At 32.4% G+C, this 17,432-nt stretch overlaps 2 protein-coding genes across 10 annotated transcripts in view; both read right to left on the bottom strand.

Moving 5' to 3' along the window:
• Positions 1–12,647, bottom strand: part of LOC6643961 (sodium bicarbonate cotransporter 3) — a 28,457-nt gene extending 15,810 nt beyond the window's left edge. Inside the window, exon 1 of one of the 8 annotated variants that reach the window (XM_023176851.2) lies at positions 12,385–12,647. Coding sequence is in view for 7 of the 8 variants with exons in the window: in XM_023176850.2 (XP_023032618.1) it covers positions 7,142–7,218 (77 nt within the window). In the remaining variant the exon portion in view is untranslated. Of the gene's footprint in view, positions 1–7,141; positions 7,252–12,384 lie in introns of those variants that run through there. The other 7 variants (XM_023176850.2, XM_023176852.2, XM_023176855.2 and 4 more) reach the window with 7 other exon arrangements.
• A 1,907-nt stretch (positions 12,648–14,554) lies between these two features.
• LOC6644102 lies at positions 14,555–17,202 on the bottom strand. 2 transcript variants are annotated; one of them, XM_023176737.2, is made up of 4 exons: positions 17,043–17,202; positions 15,956–16,983; positions 15,396–15,488; positions 14,555–15,338 (listed from the first exon to the last, which is right to left on the bottom strand). In XM_023176737.2, the coding sequence occupies exons 1-4, from the start codon at positions 17,138–17,140 to the stop codon at positions 14,653–14,655; spliced, it is 1,905 nt and encodes a 634-aa protein (XP_023032505.2). In that variant the 5' UTR covers positions 17,141–17,202; the 3' UTR covers positions 14,555–14,652. The 2 variants fall into 2 exon arrangements, with proteins under 2 accessions (XP_023032505.2, XP_023032506.2); XM_023176738.2 differs by having other exon boundaries at positions 14,555–15,335.
• Positions 17,203–17,432: the final 230 nt, after the last annotated feature.

Here is a 17,432-nt window from a genome sequence, read left to right as displayed (position 1 = left end):
TTAGATTAGATATTTTGATTTTGACGTGAAGCTTTTTTGTAATAAATATGTGCAATTGCCTGGTATGAAAATATATATTCTTGCATTTTATTTATGGGTTTTGGTATCTAAATCAAATAAGTTCAGCATTACTTTCGCTGCTTGAATGATTTTTGAGACCAAAACACAAAAGAAAATTTCAAATTAGTGCCAAATTTAGCTTGTTACATACATTTGGAGGTATCGAATATACCTTTTGTTCCCCCTGTAGCTACTGGGTAAAATAATTTCAGTTATGTTTGTTTGTTAACATTTCTTTCTGGCATGTTTTTGTGTTTGTGTTGACAAACTGCATATGAATATGTATGGAACGATTTATTATCTAGATATATATATACACATATAAATATGTATATGTACGTATACCATAAATACTTATATATTTGTCAGCCTACAAGTATGTATGTTGATGTTTATTCTTTTGTCTTTGTTATTGTTTTTTATAGATATGCTTTTTGACTTTGTGTCGTGTTGATAAAAATAAACATATTTAATGTTTATTTCTTTTTGTTTTTTTGTTTTTGTTGGTTTCTTCTAGTTGAAGGCAAATTGAAAGGCCTAAATGCTAGCTAGCCAGCACGAGGGCAGTTTGGGCCTTGAGATATTTGTGGTAGGGCAGGTCGTGAGTATTGAAAATGTAAGGCAAATTATGCACCAACTTGGAAATATATAAATATTAACCAAATCAGTTACATAGAAGTTTTATATATTGTTAAATTAGGTGCTAAACTGCTATAAGCTTTTAAAATTGTTAGCAATATTACGACTCATTGTTATAATATACAAAATCTTAATAGATTTTTTCTCTATTGAACTTAGTGACATTTAATAGCAATGCAAAAATTCTTAGTTATACTTTTATTTGAATTAAAAAAGTTTTAAAAATAATAGCATTTATTTAACGGTTCTTAAGAAATATTTAAGTTTGAAAATATCTATATATAAATATAAAAAAATAAATATAAAAAAATACAGTTTGAAGAAAAAAAAACATTAACTTAATTTAAGAGAACTAATCATTTTAATTGAATTGTTTAAAGTATTTACACGTCATGAATTTTTAATAGTTACTAGTAGAAACAAAACTATAATAATTTTTTTTTTCAATTTAACAGAGTTCAAACTAATTTTAGTGCATATTAATAGTAATATTAAATACTACATTTTCTCTGTCTCTTTTTGAATTTCAATATTTTTGTTTCAAATATTTTTAATTTCTTTATTGTGATGGTCCTATTTAAATTTCACCGCCTTAAACTAGCTAAATCTACTTGGTATGAAAATTGTTTTTTTCACGATTTTTATGTCGCATTTTTTGTGATTCTTTTGTTTTCAGGAGGAACAAAATTCTCGCTGTCATTATTAGCCGAGAAGTAATCGTTTCAAATATATAAGTATATAGAATATATATACTTGGCTACAGATAATAATCAGTGTTACCGCTCTGAATCGGTAGACAGCTGTTTTAGCAAGCCGAAGAGCGAAAAACAAAACAAAACTGGAAAATTGCTTACCTATGGCGTGTTTGTTGTTGTTTGTTGTTAATTCAAGTTAATATTTATTTAAATTTAATTTGCAACAAGTTGCTGTAGCCAATGTTGTAGTTGTGTGCGTAACCGATTGCATGCCAACATTATACCGGCTTAAACTGGAAAAAGCCAAACACTTCGAGTTCATGTTTTTGTCCCGAAACTCTTAAAAACAGTTCGGGAATACGAAAATTAAAACAAAAAACGAGACAGTTTCTATTTGCTCAATTAAGGTGTAAAAAAAGGTGTGTGTGTGGTGTTTGTGTGTGTGCGGGGATTTTTGTAGATTCTTAAAAATATTTCTGAATCATAAACTCCTTTTCAATTGATGATGATCAAATTGAACCTATAAACCTGTTTTGAGTTTATAATAAAAATTGTTTTCAACAGGCCACAACCAAATCGTATTTGTTTGACTACGTTAATAAATCAATTCAATTCATAATTTTTGGGTATCTTCAAATTAACCACAAATTAACACTTGAGGGCAACTTTGTTGCTTTAGTTCATAAAACGAAAATCAATGACGAACAAATTTGTCACATTTTATTTTGTGCCTTTTTACTTTTAGATCTCCATAAGATCTATACGAATTGACGTCAAATTTTCCATCTAATCTCAATTTAAGAACACTTGAACAAAATCAAATTAATCACTGTCTGACGGTTTTACACACATACACACAGTCTCTCCCTCTCTTTACCTGGGAATTGTGTCATAAACAAGAGTAAGTCTTGACTTTCATGTCAAAAATACTTATTGTTAGTAGTTCAGGGTTCCTAATCTATATCTTATCGTAGGCACTTGAGAAAAGGCCACACCCCTGACAACTAAATTGTTTATTAAACGCATATTCCTATCAATCTACTTAGATCTCACGTCAACCACTTAAGCATACGATAAGCTCCTATTAAACTCTATTTTTGAAATCATATTTGTATTTGATCTTGTATGAATTTCATTCCAACCAGCTGATTTCCAGTTATTATTTATTCTTTGGAAATCGTTTAATGACACAAAGTCTAATATGTTTTTAACTAGTAACTATTGATTGTATATATTGATGGAGCTGACGCTAAATGAGTGGACAACCAGTTCAAGCCACAAACTGGAGGTCTATAAAAGTATTGCCTATATCATCGTATTCCAGTCGTTTTATGGCCAACGCATTTCGAGTGTCAACAGAATGATGTTGACATTGGGTTTATGATATGGCTAAGTTTCTTTTGTTTACGTTCTCTTTGATAAAAATTAATTTGTTCAATTTGCTTTTAATTGTGCAAATGGATAAGATATCGTTGGCAAAGAGTTTATTGGATGGTTATGTACAGGTTTATATTTTCTATCTATGCTGTGTCATTTGTCGAATTTTTTTAGCTTGACTTTAATTTTTAATAGAACGATACTAAAGTCATTTTTAGCTTACAATTGTTTCTTTAAGATTTATTACATTTAACTAAAGAGTTGATTATGTACTCTGTACACTATTGCATAGTTTAGTGGGCAATTTTTTGTTTTGTTTTACATCCTTAGATCCGCCTTTGCTCATTGGCCTGAAATAAAGGTTCTTTTTACTTTTAGGTTAAAGGTCGCACAAGCAAGAAAAAATGTAAAAATAAAAGAAGGAAAACCTTTCAATTTTTGTGTGTCCCTCGGCCTACTTGGAGATTTATGACTCGGTTTATTAGTAAACTTGAAACTGTCATCTCTAAACAAGGATTTAAGGCTTCTCTGTGTGTTGTAAAAGTCTTACTTATCCTTTGCTTTCTTTCTTTTTAAGGTCAATGGAATTTAATGCCTGTAAGGGAATTTTTTTTGGGGATATATAAAAATTACGGTTTACAATTTAGTTATTAATTATTGTAAATTAAAAGCAAATTGTGGTTCATTGTAAACATTTTTTTTGACTCTTCTGGCAGATTTATTTTGTGTCTTTTTTAGTAAGGTTTACTTTTGGAATATGAAGAGCCAGGATCGATTTATGATGCCTAATACTAGTCTCACTATTATTATCTGATAGCAATACACAGAAATTGGGATTAGCCAGTTAACAGATCGTATATCAAGACTTAAAATAGATCGTTTAATATGAGCACTCAATTGAAAGGTTAAGTTATTGCTTAACTTTTGATCAATGATACATTAAAATGTGATTAACCGTTAAATTGCTATAGTTTATCGAATATACCCAAAATTGGAGTTGTCAAGAAGAGCAGGAAAATGTGACTCAAAAGAGTTTTACTTGGTTTTTTTTTTGAATTAAATTAAAGGAAGTTTTCGAATAAAAAAACATAAATGTTATCTGTAACAGAAATTTCATTTTAGTCAAGACCTTTATTAGATGACTATTAATATCATTGCTTATATGGGAGTTAAATAAAAAATATATTAGTCTGATTCGTCTGATATTGAGTGTTTTCTAAAAGAGAGTCAATAAAGAGTTTATACATCGGGTTTTACTGAAATATAGCTTTAATTTTGGTGCGCCAATTTGCCCCACTTCAACTATTACCATTTTAAACTGAAATTTTGAAATTGTGTGAATTAATTGGAAAAATGTATTCTTGGGTTATGACTCACGATAAGTTGATGTTTTTGAAAACCTATTTCAAGTAACATAGATCAAAATTTTAAATCGAAACATGTTTTTGAGTTTTTTCATTGAGAAGTAAAAATTTATAACCGAAGATAATTTTGATACCACAAATTGGATACGTCTAATTGTAAGTTTATTATCCAAATATAGATACCACACTGTCATCTTAGAATCATTTTTGGGATCGTTCTGTTATATCTAATGATAACTCTACAGAGCCCGATTGCCACACGCGCCAATTACCCTCACCTTCCCCTTCATAAAATTGAGAACTCATAAGGTTAATTTCAAAGGCAGTGATTTTTCTATTTAAGGAAGAACTAAAAACATATACAAATCGCTAGTATACATGGCCAGAAGTTAAACAAAGAGACTCCTTAAATTGCACATCGATTGGTTATTTGGTAACACATTTAGTTTTGCTCTCAAAGTTTGTTGAATTAAAAAGTTTTTGTTTTTTTATTCGTTGCCATTTTCTGACCTAATGCCATTTGACTTGAGTGACTGCACCACATGACCTCATGCCCGGCAGTCATGCTCAGGGCCGTTTGTGTTATAAATTCCTCAAATAGAACAAAAAAACAGACAATTTCTAACTTGGTTTTTCTTCAGTTGCTGGCAGTCTGATGAAACGTGATGTCATTTTCCTAAAGGGATACGAATTCCTATATACATAAGTGTGATAAAAAAATTTCTAATAAAAATATTTGCACAATTGTCGATTTAAAAAAGGCGTTAGATTTATTTTAGAAATTTTTTTTTTGCAATTAACATGGCAATAATTCAAAAATCACATAAGCTAAAAGTTTTTTTTTACACCAGACAGGTGTGAGAAATAAAGCCTAAAGTATTTAAGCATAAATAGTTTGTTATGGACATTGAGATATCCTGTAATAAGTAGAAAGGATTTAAGAGAAAAGAAAAACCATCTTAAATTGACCCTTTTTTCTTAGAGTTTTTTATGATCAAGTTCAATATAGATCTCTATATACCCATTTCGCCCTAGGGCAATTGCAGGGTATTGAAATGGCGCGTGCCGCTTACAGGAAATGTGACACACAAACAAACCAGGTGAAACACCAAAATGGGATCAATGTCCCCATACATGAAGGAGTACGAGAATGGGATTTCCTCCTCTCTCTCTTTTTCTCTCTTGTTTACTCACACCCTTTGTTGTTATTTCTCTCTCTATCTCGCTCTCTTTGCAGAAACTCCTCTGTGAAGTTAACATCAAATGGGAGAGTTTTTTTTTAGGGCTTCTGTTTGTTGGGTACATTGTTTGCTTATCGAACAGAACGGCAAAGATATGTCTTTTCTCCTATCCCCTATTCAGTTTCCATTCTTATCACAAACAAGATGTGATAAACAAACTCTGTCTGAGATGCCAACAAAGACGACGATGAAAAAGCCTTTGCACTTGACATGTTGTTGACCCAGTCCGTTGTTGAGAATAATGTACACTTGGTTAAAATGGAAAGTAATAGTAGTAGAGTCCACCGTTGGATATAGTGTGGAAAAATTTCCTCGAGTCATAATTTCGTTGAACTAAGTAAATAATTTAGTTAGCTATGCGTGCGTTGTCTGATCGTTCGTCCCATTGTCATTTAATTTAGAGGGAGACATTTTTATTGTAATTTCCATTTCCATAGCCAAGCTATACTTAGCCAGAGATATGCCTTATTTAGATTCTATTGTGTTCCATTAGAATTTAAATAGAAATTGACTAGATGACACACAGATATATAGATAGATGTATACGCTACAGAGGAAATGCTTTCTGTTTATATACATCTAGTATACAAAAGTATTTATTTATCCTTTTTCTACTGTAATCAATAAGGGTTTTTTACAAGAAGCTCCAGATAAAATTTCAGGTCAATTTGTTTGGGAAATTTATCGGAATTGAAAAGAAGTTTCCCCCGTACTCAACAATTTCAGAAGTTATCGTACACCTTGTTGTTCTAAAATTAAGAAAATTAACAATGTTTGCTTTAAAAAGTTATATAGGTTATACAGAGAAGATTCCAAAATTTCTTTATTTGGTTTGAAAAACAAGTTCATGGATTGGTTATTGCATACTTTAGGGGTTACAATTTTCACCCAGCTCTAGATCCGCCACCTTATGTACCTTTCAGTAAGTTTGCAGTGAAATTTTTGTTGAAACATTTGTGAATTTTTATAATTGAATTATTAATATACAATTTCATTTATCTAAATATCTGAATCAAATAAGAATTCTTATTTCCAAGGGACAGTTGATATGTTTCTATATTTTGTAGTTGGTTTGGGGAGTAAAAAATCCAGGTTAAAGATCTCGAAAACTGAATAAGTACATTCATTTTGAAGTTTCAATATTTTTGAATCTATCAATAGAGTTTTCCCCTTTATTATATAAAGAAATTCTTATTGTATAATTGATTGAGTATAAACATTCTGTTGACTGAGTCTGTTTTGTGTGTCGATTGTAAAATATAAGAATTTCAAAACTATTTTTATAAGTATTCCAAAGAATTTTACAAATCAACCCAAAATTCTTTTAAATGCAAAAAAATGCAGCTTTAATAGGAAATTGATTCAAACTAAAACGCTCGAGTATATGTATATGTATTCGAAAAAGTACAGAACAGAAGAATATAATCACTTATTATCCATATGAATAATTGGATATCAATTTTAAAATGATTTTGCTTCAAATGAGGTATTTTCTTTTTGGAGTGAGTTATATATTAAGCACAGATATTTGGATAATATTATCTACAATATACATACATAGATGTAGATTGTTAAATCTGAAATTTTCCTAGGTAGATATTTAGAAAATTACTTTGTTCCTCTTATGTGTAGCTATAACCCTTGAAATCTCTCAAGTGCACTTCATAATAAAGAAGATTCCGAAGAACATTCAATTCACAACTATGTGTATATATGTTCTCTTATCAAGTGCTAAATAACTTTATACATAGAAACAAAATGTTACCTGCTACTATCCGAATTGATCACTCTGGGCAATCGTCCATGTCCATGGATGTGTTTTAATTGCGACTGTTGCGGCATTTTGTGGCATTCGTCAAAGGATTCACCAACAAATTTGGTTAACAAAGACAACTAATTCGAGTCACTGTTTGCCACTGTTGGCGGGTTAATGACCGCGTCTGGCCAGGACAAAGGATATGCTTAGCAAAAAGCTAGAAATTTCCACACTAAGTCTGTTTTAGCAGAAAGTTACATAGACACACACAATATAAGTCAGTCCAGACACAAATTAAACATGTTAAATTGTTAAAATTTACAAATTTTGTTTGATAAGGTTCTTTGAATTTGTTGTTTTACACTTTTTGTTTTTTCTAGTTTTTCCACTAATATTTTCCGAGTTTGTTATCCGTTTGGCTTGGAGTCGCGCAGCAGACTAATGCGGCCGGTGGGGCCTTTGGGAAGTTCAGAGCCAAAAAATGAGAGTTTTTCCTCCTGCAGAGAAGATGCAATTGCACTCAGCTGTTTGGAGAGACTCTCTGTGACTGCACTTGGGCAAAGAGAAAGAGTATAAAAGAGAGAGAGAGAACAGTGAGAGAAATAACTCTCTTGCTCTATCTTCCCGTTAACACGTTCACATTTGTGACATATCATTATACTATTATAAGCACATTGCATAAATAATGCAGGCGGGGTCTTTGGGGGCGGGTACGAAGTGAAAAGATGCATTTTAATTCAAGGGAAATTGGTCTTCCCATGTGTGTGTGTGTACGTGTACTTGTACGTGTACGTGTACTTGTACGTGTGTGTACTGAAGGATTCCGGGTGTAAAATTGGTCTAGGGACAAACGTGTTCAATTTAATTAACTTTGAATTATGTCAAAAATAAAGGAAATACAAATTTATTTTTATACCGTATCGCCAAAAAGCAGCCAAAGGGTATATTGGGGTAAATGAAATACGAATATGTATGTATGTATAGAAAGGGGAAAATGTTGTCATTTTCAGCTAAATGAATTTTCTTTAGTTTCTAAATAATAAATTCTGTTTTTGCGAGCCATAAGTAGGTTGTGCTTAGGAAAGAAGCAATAACTGTGTTCAAAATATAGAGCAGCTCCGATGAATTCGAAAAAAATAAAACTGAAATAAGTCTTCGTTGTTTCAATTCTCGATTTTTTAAAAGGAGACTGAGATCGACAGAGAAGCACATTTAGTGATTTGTTTTAACTATTACTGATTAGTCTTAAATATATATTAATATAAATATTTTTAATTCTTAATTTATATATTTTACGTGAGTTTTGCATACTTTGCAAAAAACAAAAGAAACATTCATTCTTATTTTCAAAGACTGAATTTATATGGTATATTAAAACATTTAATGTTTTATTTATGTACTTGTAAATGTATTTTTAAAATCATGGACCAATATAGAAAACATTTTTGGGGACGGTCCAATCAAAAAATCAAGATTTTCGGGAAAGTAATTTAAGTAATATTCCGAGTATTTATTAAAACTGTTTAACTACTTGAAAGACTTACTAGTTGGGTGAAATTTTCATCTAACTTTGACTTTTCTTTGCGATCTTTGAAATCGATTTTATAATTATGATATAGTATCGATTAAAAAAAAGGAAAACAAATTTTTACAAGGAATGATAGAAGAATCAGGATGTTTCCCTTTTCCCTTTTTTTAATAGTGCTAAGTTAGTTTCCAGTTTCAAGAATTTGTTAAAAGTAAATGATAAAAGTTTAAATTACTTTAGAGAGTCTTGGGAAAATACTTGAAAATAATTCCAAACAGTTTTCTGTCAAAGTTCACTCGGAAATGTCCTGAAGTGTGTTTATGTTCGCCTCTCGTCTCTGTTTTTGTTGTTGCTGCTCTTCACAATTTCCTTCTCACTTATATCTGTCGTATGCAGTTTTCCTTTTCCTGTTTAGACACACACATTCCATTCAATTTGGTTTTTGGGTTGACAGTTTTTCTTCACTATTCCCTCCCCCGCCCCCCCAGCAATACCTCTTAGAAAAGCGGGAACTGTAGACGAACCGTTTTGCAACCGAGCACGTGCAATGGCTTATAGAATAACAACAGCAACACAAAACAGAACTAAATAGTAAGAAACATGAGAAGACATGGGGGAGAAGCAGGTGGGGAGAAGATTCTACTGTAACATATTGCACTTTCCCCTCTCCTCAGTTGGCCCTCCACCGCTTGAGTGTCAAGTGTAAATGAAATTTTCAATTTTGCCATGTGGACAAAAAAATCAGCGGCAAGACGGGGTGAATCTGGGAACGACGGGAAAGTGTTTGCTTGTACATATGTATGTATGTATACATATATATTGATTTTTTAGACCCCCCTCGGGGGTCCGACCATTTGTAACCCGCTTCTGTGCTTAAATAGTGAGATTTGTGGGTAAGGTCGCGTTAAAAGTGTTGCGAAATAGATAAGAGTAGACTGACAACCGACCTGCGGGATGGGGCTATGGTTGAGGATGACTTCTCAAGGAGCATTCAGGCGTCAGTGGGCCATTAAAATTGACTTTTTTCGGTTAAATATAGACAAGGATTTTTATGCGTTTCAGTCACAAACGCCAAAACACACTGACACTCATGGAAAATTGGTTAAAGGACGAAACTGAGCGAACTGGGTCATAAAATGCAAGGGCTATAAAAAATTCCATTCATTAATTGAGATATTAAGCATTAGCTTCGATCTCTGGGACAATAAGAGCATCATTCTGAAATAATATAATATAATGGTTTCTTATTTGAAGTTACTTTAACTTTGAAAGTTAAGATGATAAGATAAAAATAAATGATTGGAACCTAAACGCTTCTAAGTGTTGTTTAACGACTTTTTAAACTTTTTTTAAATTGGTAACTAATTTTATTTATTATTTATTTCATTATTTTCAGAGAAGAAGATTTCAAATCGTTACCAAATGATGCAATTAGAAATCCTTAAAACTTTTTCTAATAGGATTTCCTTGTAATAGAATATACATAAGTATATTACGATCTTTATATTTATTATTTCGACCTTACCCAACACTGGTGTTTTTGACAACCAAATAAGATTCTCTTTTATATACGAATTTTTATGGTAAATATTTTCTTAAGCTACTCGAGATTTCAGTGTGAAAAAGTGAAAAGTGAAAAAATCGGCTAAAGCTAGATTTCAGTGTTGGCAAACGCTATTTTTTAGTTTAGCTTAAGTAAATATTTACCTAAATATTTACCATTTTTATAGAGATATGGATATTTTGAATATTTAGTTAGGAAATTTTGCCATGAAATCTTAAGAAAACTATTTCACAGCATTCTGGAATTATTTATTAATTTGCTATTACTCAACACTGTCAGTGTTATTGACTCATTAAGTCTTGCACATGTTTGATTTATTATATTTTATATTTATTTGTTGTTGTAATTTAATACCATATATTGATCCAATTCTTTCTTATTGCTCATCATCATTTCAGTGTTTCACATTGGCCTTTTGTCTGAGAATGAGCAAACAATGTAAATAAAGGTAAAGAAACAAAAGGTAAGCAACAATTTCCATTTGCCGTAAATACAATTTTCCTTTTGTGTAAGCTAATCAAATTTATTTCACTTAAAGTAAAATGTGAATACATTTTGGAATCAAATTTCTAAAAGTATGCAAATTTTTGTGAAATTAGAAAATTGAAATGTCGTTTCGTATGGCTATCTTAAGGACTTTAAAGATGAAAGTTAATTCCAGTTTGGGCTCATATTGCATATCGTATGTACCCACACATAGGGTACAATTTCTCCACTGTCTTATGTACTTATATCAAGGCTTTTGACACACCCGCATAATTTAAGTGGGTCTTCTGTCATTTGACATTAGGATTTGGGCCTCCATTTGAGGCTAATTATACTAACTTCTTGTGGGGGGCCCGGCTAATTGTATGGAAAGTTAGCTGGCTCAAGTTGCTTGACTCCTCCTCGTCTACGACATTGATTCCAATACAACTTTTTCGATTAACCTGGCATTCCTTGGAATACTTTGCATAAGATACACACATTCCAATTATATCACAATATCTCTGAAATATAGGGGGAGGAGTGCAGGTCATAAAAATAACCATCGATTATGCCCCCAACATTTGTTGTTGTCTGCGTCGTGGACGATGTTTAACGATTTGTTGTAGGTCCGTTTGCCTTCATATATTGTGGATGTATAACTTTTGTCATAAACTGACAATTTTGTATTTGTATTCAAAGGTGGCAATTAAGGAGGTTTTGATTGAAAATTTTGCCCCATTTATCTAGTTGTGTAAGGGTAAATGCCGAAACTTGATTTATAAGTGGTCATAATAATGACAAAAGCTAATTGAAAATCCGATTTCGGAAAGTGACAATCGTTTATTTTGGCCAATTAGAAAACTCAAATTAAATAATAAATTTAATTTTAATCTGTTTGATGATTTATGGAACCTAAATATTTTGTTTAAGTGCTTGTTTTTAAAATAAAATAAAAATAAGTTACATTTGTTGATGAGAAAAAAAACTATTTTCTGTTTGTTTATTTAATAAATTTTCTGGTGTATTTAAAATGATATTTTAGGTCAGATATAATTGCCATAAAATAAATTCATTTAGGATTTAAATTTTTATTTGATTAGTTAAATTTGATTAATTTGAGAATTTGTTTGTAATATGATAAATGAAAATAGAATAGATATTTTAATATTCTATATGTCCTTATGAGAGACTCTGTTTAACTCCATGTATGATAAGATTAAATATAGTTTAGTTTGATTCTATATGCTTAGATTGTTTTTTGTTTAATTATACTTTGACATAAAGAATTTTCATTTTTCAAAATATGTCACAAAATTCCAAAGAATTCAAATGAAATTTTTGTAATTACAAAATGTATCTTTGTAGCATTCTCTATGGTTTTTAATCCTTTCTAATACAAACTTGGCTCCTGACCAAGAAAAGTGTCAACAATGCCCTTAAGCTCCATTGACCCGCTTTCTAGGCTTTTATTTTTACCACAGAATGGGGGTGTGGAATGGTCGGAGGGGGAAAACAACAAAAAAACAAACATGAAAGCAAAGCAAAGGCAAAGAAATGGAAAAAGTTATGCTGATTAGTCAAATGCCAAGCACACGAAAGTCAGCCTAGTTAAGGCTTAGATAGGGCTTAGACTAACTAATCACAATTTTTGAAATTTATTTATAACAAAGTAAAGCCAAGTAAAGTACTTACCGCAACTCTGGCTGTGGCGTTGTGTGTTAGGGGGGGAGGGACAATAAAGACCTTTTGGCAAGGTTTACTGCTGATTGCCTACTGACCCAGTTAGTCTGTAGTTTCTCTGACTAACAGGCCGCTTAAATGCTCGTTTAAGGATATACTTGTGTGTATATGCGGTGGTCTGTATTACTTTCGCTCACTTTGGCAGTGTTTCTTTGGATTAATTTGATATTTTGTTTTTTTTTTCTTTTTAAACTTCTGTTTCACACCTTCGACAGCTTGACTTTGCTGATTAACATTTTACTAATACACACAATAAACAACATTCGTCTAAATTTAGCTAGAAAATCTTACTTAAATGCACTTTAAACATTAACATATTTTTCTTTTACTATTATTTTGCTAGTTAACAATTGATTAATAAATATTTATTTAATTTTTTTTGCTAACATTAAGTTATATGAATTATATTTTTAAATATTTTTTTTCGGTTGATTGGTTTCTTGCACTTTCCCCGTACGCAAAAAATTCAGTAAAAATAAAAAAACACGTCCGTACTGTGCCACGAGCCAGGAGAACCTGAAAATCAGTACACATTTTGTTGAAGCGGAGCAAACACCCCCGCGAACGCCACACACGCTCTCTCACTCTTGCTTGGTCTCTCTTTCGGTTTTTGAACTGGGAGCAGTCAGTCTCCCGCTCTCTCTTGAGTGCGCCGCCGCTGTTTAACGGTCCTTTTTCATTTAGTTGACATTGTAAATGTCAGAGATTGAGAGCCATGAGAAGAGACTGAGAAACAGAGAGAGAGAGAGAGCGGGAGACTGGGACAAACCAATTTGTTTTGGGGCCTTTTTCTGCCTCTTTTTCTGTGTGGCAACTCCTTGGGGGCATTCTCTTTTGATTTTGTAGTGCGGCTTCTATATTGTTAAGCTATTTTGTAATCATCTGTTTTGGCAGAGTGAGTTATATATGTAAGTTTATGGGGTACAGCAAAAAGGGGGAAAACTTACTATGTATGGCATGAGGACAAGAATTTTGAAAGTTGAGATTCTTATCAGACACGAAATGTTGGTGCCTAAATTTCAAGAGATGGCATATCATTTAAACATTTTGCAGTGTTGGACAGTTCTAATAGAAAATGATCTGCAAAAAAATGAAAATGATCTTTCAATTTTATATTGCTGAAGTATTTGTTTGCTAAAAACTCAATTGTTTCTTTCTATAAAATTTGAAATTTGTAAAATCTCAAAGTATTTTATCATTTCTTTTTCTATTACTACTTGGTTTCAAATTTCAAAAGGCATTTTTAACTTATTATTTATTTCTAATGAGAAAAAAACGGTTTCCCTTGATACTTATAAAGTTTTGTTAATATGTGCCCGCAAAAAAATTTATGGAATTTGTTCTTTGAATCATAGAAAGACAATTATCATATGTTTCTAAAATTTTGTACAAAAACCAAGCAAGTTTTGTAACAGAGATCCTCGAATTGCTTTAATTTATATAGTATTATACATCAGGGGAGTTTATCTCTAAATCGTTAAATCGTTGGAGTTTTATATTAACTGTTTTTTGTAAAAGTTTATTATTGAGTTCGTATAAAAATGTTTCAGAAATAGTGTTTCAGAAATAGTGTTTCAATTGACTGAAATGTTCAGTTTAGTTTCAAAAACAAAATCAAATGAATAATAAAATATCCCATTAAGGATATCATGAGAAGGTTTGAACCAAATAATACGATTAAATATAGTAAATATTAAGAAAAATTTAAAAGATAATAGATTTCGAAGATATAATGTAGAGCATTACTTTAATACAACTGACTGAAAACCTTCGCTCTCTCTCTCTCTCTCTCTCTCTCTCTCTCTCTCTCTCTCTCTATCTCTCTATCCTTCTGTCTCTCTGTCTCTCTCTCTCTCTCTCTCAAATGTAAAGATAATTTTTATAATTTTTGATTTCAGTAGCGAAAAATTTCACTTTCGCTGCTTATTTTCGAATTACAAATTACTTATAATCAGGTGGCATTATTATGGGCGCGTGTCTTGGGTCATTGTATGGTAAATAATGACACTTCTTATAAAGCAATTCAACTGCTGACGTTGACTCCATTTGGATGGATCAAAGAGGTTCCCCCATAATTACCGACCGAGGCAGTCATGTGGCTGATTGATGGTTTCTGTGCAAAACAAATATTTATTTATGTGTATAAGTAGATGTTAAACTGGATATAGTACTTAAGCTACTAATTTTTGTTAGATGATTTCAATGTGAATGTCTTAAGGTTTAGGTAAAGAAATTTTCAGGCATTTGCTGCTGTTGATGGGCGTAATCTACCGATTGTTGATCATCTTTTGGAACCTTCTGATAAGGCGGCTTATGTATATGTTGCTGTCTACGTTGAAGATGTTCGTGTTCCAGTTGACAGGGATCTACATTGCTATTGGATGCACCATATCCTTGCCATAATTCTGAACTGGAATCGTCAAAGTAATTTGATTTGGATCCCACTATTTCTTTCTCTTGACCAAAGTCCTCCTCAGATTCATTGGGATTTTGATGATATATAGAAACTGGAACAGAAAACGGAGCCGGGGATTGTGAAGGAGGCGGTGATGGACGCTGTGGATTATAGGTAAGAGGAGCATATGGTCTCGATGTTAATCGCTTTACTCCCCAATAGGGTTGCAGAGGTCGCGGTGCATCAACACATTTCAGTCCCCTCACAATGTTGTTCATGTAAATGGAGTGCGGCAAGCGTTTTCTATATTTGGGCTTTGGTCTCGGCATTATCTGCTTATTGGTGACATAATAATCCCTTTGCTGCGGCACTGCCTGGGCAAGTAAGCCGATGCGTTGTCTGGGTTTGATAAAGTTACCTTCATAAAGTATGGGCTCAACATAGTTCTTAACCTTTCGTTGCCGTTGAGCTGGTCTAACTGACGATAATTGTGAACTTGGCAGATGTCCTTCTTAGTAACAAAATTCAATGAGTTAGTTTTGATCATTTAACGAAAAGTAAAACTTACCATTCTCTTCGGGTGGTGTCAAAAATTGCGGACATAGGTTTGTATCCTGCTCATCGGTATCATTGCAAGGTTCTTCAGTGAATGAAAAAGGATCTGCAAATTTGTAATAATCTTCTTAAAAATGGAAATGAAGTGCAGAACGAGAAAATTTAAACGATTATGAATAAGATAGAAAGACTTTGCAATTGAAATCTAGCAATATCTTAAGCCATTATCTGCTTAATGAACGAGGTTTCATCATTTATTGGCACTACAATTAAATAAACTTTCATTTGAAGTACTTTTCCAACACTGTTTCTTGCTTAACTTGGACGAATTAAACACTGGTCATTCACATTTTTGTTATCTCCTCCTTAAGTTTTTATGACTTTTCATGCTCTCTTTAAAAATGTATTTTTTCTTACTTTTTACTTACAGTTTATGTAAAGTGAACTTTTCAACACTAATTTTGTGCTTGAAAGACAAATCAAACACTGGTCACATATTTTACTGTTTCTATATCTGACTTTGTTAAATTTCTTTAAATTATTTACTCTTTTTCTTATTTCTTTCTTACCCACCTTCAGTTGACGCTTCTTCAGTTTCCGTTGTTTCCATTTCCTCCTCAAGTTCCGTTTCTTGAGTTGTTGTTTCAACTTGATTGGTTGTCTTTTCGATCAAGTTGATCTCGGTTGTTGTTTCCGCTTCGAAATTTGTTGTGGTAGTACTTACTGTGGTTGTATCATTAGCTTGCAGCTTCAGTTCACCCACTTCGGTGGTGAAAATTACCTGTATTACTTCACTGGGCTGAGTGGCGGCATCTAATTTGATTTTGGGTGGATCTGGAACTCGTGGTTTTTTACCCTTCTTACCTTTAAGTTTACCCAAACGTTTACGACTTTTACTTCTTAAAGATTTCAGGTGATTGGGACTGCCGGTGGTGCTCAAGGTGGTTGGAATGATTGTGGTGGTGGGGATGGAAGTGCTTATGGTGGTTGTGGGGTCAATTGTTGTGGTTGTTAAATCCTCTTCAGTGATCGTGGTGGCAAAGGTAGTTGTTGAGTTATCATCAGTTGATGTTGTTGCCTCCTCAGTGGTGTTTGTTACTTCTTGGCTAATTGGAACAATTGCCAATTTCTTTGATACATTCGGTGGGCTCTTTGCTAATAAAACTGATTCCATTGATGTTGTTTTGATGGCTTCTGTTGTGTTATTGTTGGTGCTATTCGTTACAATATTTTGCTCTGCTACTTTTGGCGAAAATTGAATTTCTGTTTTGGTTCTCTTTACACATTTTCTTGATTTAGTTGCCTTTAACTTGGGATCTTGGACAATTGAAAAGTTGGCACAAGGATCTTGCTTAAGCAATGGACTTCTGAGCAATATCAAACGCATAAAACAAGGATGTTCAATTGGTGGCAAAAAATCGAGGCAATCTTCTTCACTTTCTTCATCATTAAATATAGGAGGATAATCCTCTTCCGATGAATTATCATCACAGGCTATAGAAGAGGCAGGCAAATCTCTTTGGGATCTCGATATATCACTCTCATCTCCATCCCTAAATACCATATCCAATAATTCCATATCTCGTTTATCCAACGGTGAACTGTATTTCGTAACTCTTTCAGTTTTTCTATATAGTTTTTCAAAGATTTCATAACTTACCCGAAAATTTGACCAAACATTGGCAAAAATAATATTAGCAATAATTGCATCTTCTTCATGACAGTAGTTGGAGTTGTTGTTAGCTTAATGGTTTCCATGGAAATGTTACTACAACACGATTGCGACTTGGCTTTTTGTTAAATCTCATGAAAATGGCTCACGTTTCTCTTTTGGCACCCGCAAGTCAAAAAGTAAAAATGAAAATAAAGAACATCGAAAGAAGAAACCCCCCAAAAAAGAAACACAACTCAACAGACGATATTTGCTATAGTGTTTTGTTCAGTTCTGTTGTGTCTATATGTATATATCTAGCTTTCTCATTACACAAATTATATCTTTGATTTTAATTCTAACTTTTGTCCGACTGATTTCGTCTGTCTGTTCGGTGTA

The sequence above is a fragment of the Drosophila willistoni genome, assembly GCF_018902025.1.
Source record: "Drosophila willistoni isolate 14030-0811.24 chromosome 2R unlocalized genomic scaffold, UCI_dwil_1.1 Seg167, whole genome shotgun sequence".
NCBI lineage: Eukaryota > Metazoa > Arthropoda > Insecta > Diptera > Drosophilidae > Drosophila > Drosophila willistoni.
This window is presented reverse-complemented; position numbering and strand designations above follow the sequence as displayed.